This window comes from Pongo pygmaeus, chromosome 5, assembly GCF_028885625.2.
Source record: "Pongo pygmaeus isolate AG05252 chromosome 5, NHGRI_mPonPyg2-v2.0_pri, whole genome shotgun sequence".
NCBI classification, from domain to species: domain Eukaryota; kingdom Metazoa; phylum Chordata; class Mammalia; order Primates; family Hominidae; genus Pongo; species Pongo pygmaeus.
In genome coordinates this window covers 30,731,551-30,737,978 of record NC_072378.2, presented here as the reverse complement: position 1 = coordinate 30,737,978, position 6,428 = coordinate 30,731,551, and the positions used below count along the sequence as shown (strand labels likewise).

Sequence of the window (6,428 nt, the reverse complement as noted above, 5' to 3'; positions counted from 1 at the left end):
CAGTTACGCGTGACTTGTCATTCTTCTCAGCTTCCATCTTCCATCCCTGGATCCTGCATCTAAGCCTATGCCTTTCCTAGTTAAGACTCATTTGTGGGCCTGATGCACTGGCTCACCTGGCTCATGCCTCAGTCCCAGCTGCTTGGGAGACTGAGATGGATTGCTTGAGCCCAGGACATCAAGGCTGTAGTGAGCCATCAGACTCCAGTAAAGACTGACTGGTGCTCGGAGCAGTTTGGGTACCAGAAACGATGTGAGGCTCTATAAAGCAGTCAGTGTCCTTACCAGTACCTCCCTGAGATACCAAATTGGCAGATGCCCAAGTCCCTCATATAAAATGTAGTACTTGCATATAACCTGTGTACTTTAAATCATCTCTACATTACTTATAATACCTAATCCAATGCAAATATTATGTAAATAATTTATACTATTATTGTTTAGGGAATAATGAGAAGCCTATACATGTCCAGTACAACTCTTTTCCCAATATCCAGTTGGTTGAACCCACAGATAGGACAGGGACTCAATATTAAGTGTCAATTGAAGGAGAGCAGTGCAACTGAACTCAGGCCCCATGCCTCCATCAGCAGTGTTTCCCTAAATAAGCACACATCTCACAGCTTTTTTCAATTCCCATTTATTTTTGGCTCTTGGGGCGATGTCATCTTTTCAATATGAAAAAAAGCAGCAAGTTCAACACAAAATAGAAATCTCAAATGTAGGATAGAACAAAACCAAGTGTGTGAGGGGGGAAGCAACAGCAAAAGGAAGAAATGAGATGTTGCAAAAAAGATGGAGGAGGGTTCCCCTCTCCTCTGGGGATTGACTGAAACACTGATGTGGCAGTATACACCATTCCAGAGTCAGGGGTGTTCATTCTTTTTTGGGAGTAAGAAAAGGTGGGGATTAAGAGGACGTTTCTGGAGGGAGTAAGAAAAGGTGGGGATTAAGAGGACGTTTCTGGAGGCTTAGGGACCAAGGCTGGTCTCTTCCCCCCCGCCCACCCCCTTGATCCCTTTCTCTGATCAGGGGAAAGGAGCTCGAGTGAAGGAGGTAGTTGGAAAGGGAAGGATTCCACTTGACAGAGTGGGACAGACCCCTCCAAAGAGTAGAGCTTGGAGGGAGATTGAAAGTGGAGATAATACTGCTGACACCTCCCTTGAAGCTGAGATGGGAAATGGACATATTAGAAATTTAGTGACTTTAATAGCGTGTATTTCCCTCTCCAAAATTTTTAGAATGGAAAATCCCATCCCCTTCCTTATATAGTGACTTCTACCCACTACCTTCTACCATTTTCTACTTTGGGCTTAGGATGGTTGCCATTAGCTACATGTGTTTTCAGTACCTGGTTGGTTCTAAATGGGATCTGGACCCAGCTTCTTGGAGATTTTTAAGAGGGAAATATTAACTGGACAAATGGAAGGAATGGGCACCAGAAGGAAATACAGGGTCACCCAGAATGGCAGAAACCTAGGTTTCCCAGAGTGGAAAGAGAGAGGAGACATTCAACAAACAAGTATTTATTGAGCGCCTACTATGTGCCAGGCACTGTTCTAGACCCCCCCAGAAAAAAAACAAAAAACAAGATAGAGGCAGCAAACACAAATTCTGAGGGAGAGGAAAGGGGCAGTTGAGTAAGACGGCTAAGGGAACTGAGAAGCCTGAGGTGATGGGGGCTCTGCCTTAGGCCTCCTCTTCGGCCTCCTCACCGAAATCCTCCTCCTCTTCTGCAGTGGCATCCTGGTACTGCTGATACTCAGAGACGAGGTCGTTCATGTTGCTCTCAGCCTCGGTGAACTCCATCTCGTCCATGCCCTCGCCTGTGTACCAGTGGAGGAAGGCCTTCCGGCGGAACATGGCAGTGAACTGCTCCGAGATGCGCTTGAAGAGCTCCTGGATGGCTGTGCTATTGCCAATGAAGGTGACTGCCATCTTGAGGCCACGAGGTGGGATGTCACAGACGGCTGTCTTGACATTGTTGGGGATCCATTCCACAAAGTAGCTGCTGTTCTTGTTCTGCACGTTAAGCATCTGCTCATCGACCTCCTTCATGGACATCCGACCACGGAAGACAGCAGCCACGGTGAGGTATCGGCCGTGGCGGGGGTCACAGGCAGCCATCATGTTCTTGGCATCGAAGACCTGCTGGGTGAGTTCCGGCACTGTGAGAGCTCGATACTGCTGGCTTCCACGGCTGGTGAGAGGGGCAAAGCCAGGCATAAAGAAATGGAGACGTGGGAAGGGGACCATGTTGACTGCCAACTTGCGGAGGTCAGCATTGAGCTGGCCAGGGAAACGGAGGCAGGTGGTGACACCGCTCATGGTGGCTGAGACGAGGTGGTTCAGATCCCCGTAGGTTGGTGTGGTCAGCTTCAGAGTGCGGAAGCAGATATCATAGAGGGCCTCGTTGTCAATGCAATAGGTCTCATCAGTGTTCTCTACCAACTGATGGACGGAGAGGGTGGCATTGTAGGGCTCGACCACGGTGTCAGACACTTTGGGTGAAGGCACCACACTGAAGGTATTCATGATGCGATCAGGGTATTCTTCTCGGATCTTGCTGATAAGGAGAGTGCCCATTCCAGAGCCTGTGCCCCCGCCCAGTGAGTGGGTCAGCTGGAAGCCCTGCAGGCAGTCACAGCTCTCTGCCTCCTTCCGTACGACATCCAGGACAGAATCAACCAGCTCGGCGCCCTCTGTGTAGTGGCCTTTGGCCCAGTTGTTACCTGCCCCAGACTGACCTGGAATGCAGTCAGAAGAAAAGCTCAATTAACAGGGTATGGAAGATATATGATGTTTCCATCTTTCAACTTTTGAAATAATTCCCTTGGATGTATCTTCCTTCTCCTTCACTGTGATATATTCTCCCCCTACTGCCCCATAATTTACCAGCAATAGTAGGCACTACCTCTACCCTCCATTAGATTTCAGAACACAATTCTGTATTAGCACTCCAATACAACAATCATCTCCTAACTTTTGCTGTGTCCTTGCACCCAAATAAGTTGAACACGATGGTATATCATCTGCTAATATCATCTGTATAACTCACCAAATACAAAGTTGTCTGGTCTAAAGATCTGGCCAAAAGGACCTGAGCGAACAGAGTCCATGGTCCCAGGTTCTAGATCCACCAGGATGGCACGAGGAACATATTTGCCACCTACAGAGAATAAAGTTAAGAGCTGTGAAATCTGGCAGAAGAGAAGGTTTATAGATATACTGGAAATGGGAGACAGCAGGACCCGAGACTTGTCATTCCAGGTCCTGCCACCAGGTGGCAGCAGACGTCTTTGGCCCCGACGGTGGTTCACGAAAGGGACAAAATGACAGATACGCCCAAAGGGAGTAAGGCGTGCCCAGAAATGGAAAGAGATCCCAGAGAAGTGGGAGACAGGGAAGGGAACCTGAGCTGCCCGGGCTCCTGCCCTTACCTGTGGCTTCATTGTAGTACACAGAGATGCGGTCCAGCTGCAGGTCGCTGTCCCCGTGGTAGGTGCCGGTGGGGTCGATGCCATGTTCATCACTGATCACCTCCCAGAACTGCCGAGCGGGAGCAACAAGACCACAACAGGTCAAGTCCCAGCCAACTATGTCCCCAACTACCATTTTATTTCATCTTTTTCTTAATTTTTTTCGAGACGGAGTCTCGCTCTGTCGCCAGGCTGGAGTGCAGTGGCGCTACCTCGGCTCACTGCAACCTCTGCTTCCCGGGTTCAAGCGATTCTCCTGCCTCAGCCCCCGGAATAGCTGGGACTATAGGCGCGCACCAACACGCCCAGCTACTTTTTGTATTTTTTAGTAGAGACGGGTTTCACCATGTTGGCCAGGATGGTCTAGATCTCTTGACCTCGTGATCCGCCCACCTTGGCCTCCCAAAGTGCTGGGATTACAGGCGCGAGCCACCGCGCCCAGCTTCTTCTAATTTTTAAGACAGGGTCTTCCTGTTGCCCAGCCTGCAAATGCAGTGGCGCAATCACGGATGACTACAGCCTGGAACTCCCAGGCTCAACCGATCCTCCCATCTCAGCCTCTCGAGTAGCTGGGACCACAGACGCGCGCCACCACGCCCAGCTAATTTTTTTTTTGTAGAGACGTGGCATGGGGGAGGGGTCTCGCTTTGTTGCCCAGGATGGTCTCGAACCCCTGAGCTGGAGCGATCCCAATTCGCCCGCCTCGGCCCCACATCTCCCATTTTAATTCCACACGCGCTCAGGCCGTTGTTCTAAGGCATGGCATCCCGTGTGCCTGCCACACCCTTCCCCTACACACTCGCTCCCCCGAGAAAGCCACAGCTTTCCCTGCTATGGATATGTGCATCGAGTCCCAAGTGCTCGGTGGGCGGATGGAGGTCGACCACACTTGGATAAGCGCCACTCACCTTCCCCCAAGCTGGGCACCGCCCCACCGCGCGGCGCACAAAAGGCTGGGGGTCTGAGGAGCTGCCGCCGCAGTCTCCCACCCACCCCGCCCTCCACGTGACTGCGGCGCACGCGCAGGTCGAGCCGCCGACAAAAGACTTCGCGCGTGGGCGGGGCCAGGGGCAAGAATTCCGCGCACGAGGGGCGGGGCTCAAGGTAGCGCGCCCCTGCCGGCGGGCAACGCCGCATTGTCCCCGCGCGCCCACGGCGCCCCGGCCCCGCCCCGTAGGGCCCCCGCCCTTCTGCTACAACGTAGCAGCCGCACTTCCTCCCGCCCCTCCCCCGCTACACTGTAACCGCGCGCAAAAAAAAAAAATCCCCCTTGGCCTCGGAATTTTTATTCCTTCGCTTGATTTCTCCCTCTTGATTTAAAGGATTCTTTCTCTCCCACTAAGTCCTGAGGGACTCATTAAAGAAAACCACACACCCCCATTTTCTCGACATATCTGTTCACGCCCTAAAAAAGTCTCTCTTAGGGGCCATGAAAGCAAGTAAAATTAATCCCGTTCTTATTCTCCTTCCATCCAGGAACAACTACAGGACCGGCCCTCTGGGGTCGCGGGCGCGTTGGGGTCCCTGGTCTTTTGTGAAAGGTAGCGACCAGCGCAGCCCACCCTGGCGCATCGCCCCCCCACCCTTGCGCTGGAGCTCTCTGCAGCCGCCCGACGGCCTCACCCCTTCCCGCTACGGTCTGGCCCCAAGAACCCCGCAGGGGGGTTGGGCGGGATGCACATGGGCAAAACCTCGCCCCGCTTTGTCTGCGACCGTTTCCGCATCTCTCTCCCTGCCCGGTTCTCGGACCGTTAGAAGCCCTTTTAAGTAACATCTTATAAGTGCTCAGTCTTCCCGCCCCCGAAACCCGAAAAGCCCTTTTACTAGTTTCTCCAAAATGTGCCTGCCAAGAAAAATGATTCCCAGCTTTCCAAAAGCAAATGCTAGCTACAATTGTTATATATATAAATGTAACAAACCTGGGAGGGGTAAAGCTTGATTAAGGAGAGGGTGCAAATGCCCCACAACCACTTTTTCATAACTTACCTGGATTTTTCCTTCTAAAAAGAAATAAAAGAGGTGTAAAATTCTTACCTTGGCACCGATCTGGTTGCCACACTGACCAGCCTGGATGTGCACGATTTCCCTCATGGTTAAAATTTAATTTTTTTGCTCGCCTCAAGGTATGTATGGGGCAAGAAAATAAGTAATTTTTTTTCTCTGCAGGTCGCAGGCTGGAAGGTTGGAATGCGCCCCAGAGGTTGGAGCAGCGAGGTGCAAACGCGGCGGCAGGAAGGTTCTGAGAGGGAGAAAGGAAAGGGGAGGGCGCCGAGGGAAGGCAGGCTGGGCGGGGCGCGCGTGCGCCGGGGCTGGGAGGCGGGAGAATCGGCCCCGCGCGCGGTCGGGAGACAAAGCCTCATCGAGCCTGGCCCTGATTAGTCGATGCCGGTCATGTACCAGGCGTCCATTGGCCTCTGAGCCAGTGGACGAGCGCAGTCCTCTTTGGGAGTTGTAGTCCCCTATTGTTGTCCACGCTGCAAAATGAAGTGACGAATGGGTGGGTACCGGTTTGGTTTTCGTGGGGTTTTTGTTTTGTAAATGAAAAACGACCTTGCGCAAGATTCCTTTCCTCTATGCCTGAGGTTTTTGTACAAAAAGTGAGCAGTTCTCGGGGGTACAGGAATTGAGAAGTCTGGGGTTCCAGAAGTTGGGTGGTGGGGTAGACACGCCCTGAAAGCTCCCAGCTGCAGTACCTCTGGGGAAGAAAGGATTGCTTAGCTCAGCGAAAAATGGGGAGAAGTCTGGCACGGTGCTCTGCTACCCCTGGCCTTTGGTGACCCAAGGCATGAACTTCAGTAAGCTTCTGCTCCCTCAAATACTTCAAGAAGGGAATCGCCCTCTTGCTATTTCCTTGGAAATTTTCGAGTCATTGTTTTGAAAGAGAAACAAAATTGCAGCAAGGGCTTTTCAGGATAGCGTTGTTGTCTGGAGAGTATGTTCAAAGAATAA

The 6,428-nt window shown here is 51.8% G+C and overlaps 1 protein-coding gene across 1 annotated transcript; it reads right to left on the bottom strand.

The window, feature by feature from the left end:
- Window positions 1-1,510: 1,510 nt before the first annotated feature.
- TUBB (tubulin beta class I) lies at window positions 1,511-6,139 on the bottom strand. The gene is made up of 4 exons (XM_054491509.2): window positions 5,514-6,139; window positions 3,441-3,549; window positions 3,059-3,169; window positions 1,511-2,747 (listed from the first exon to the last, which is right to left on the bottom strand). Exons 1-4 carry the CDS (start codon window positions 5,568-5,570, stop codon window positions 1,690-1,692), a joined length of 1,335 nt encoding a protein of 444 aa, XP_054347484.1. The 5' UTR covers window positions 5,571-6,139; the 3' UTR covers window positions 1,511-1,689.
- Between the last annotated feature and the right edge of the window lie 289 nt (window positions 6,140-6,428).

Excerpts from the sequence above, each read along its gene's own strand:
- TUBB (XM_054491509.2), bottom strand. The coding sequence starts at position 5,570 with ATGAGGGAAATCGTGCACATCCAGGCTGGTCAGTGTGGCAACCAGATC. Across the intron at positions 3,550-5,513 it reads GCAACCAGATCGGTGCCAAG|TTCTGGGAGGTGATCAGTGA; the intron begins GTAAGAATTTTA and ends CCCGCTCGGCAG. Across the intron at positions 3,170-3,440 it reads GTACTACAATGAAGCCACAG|GTGGCAAATATGTTCCTCGT; the intron begins GTAAGGGCAGGA and ends TATTCTCTGTAG.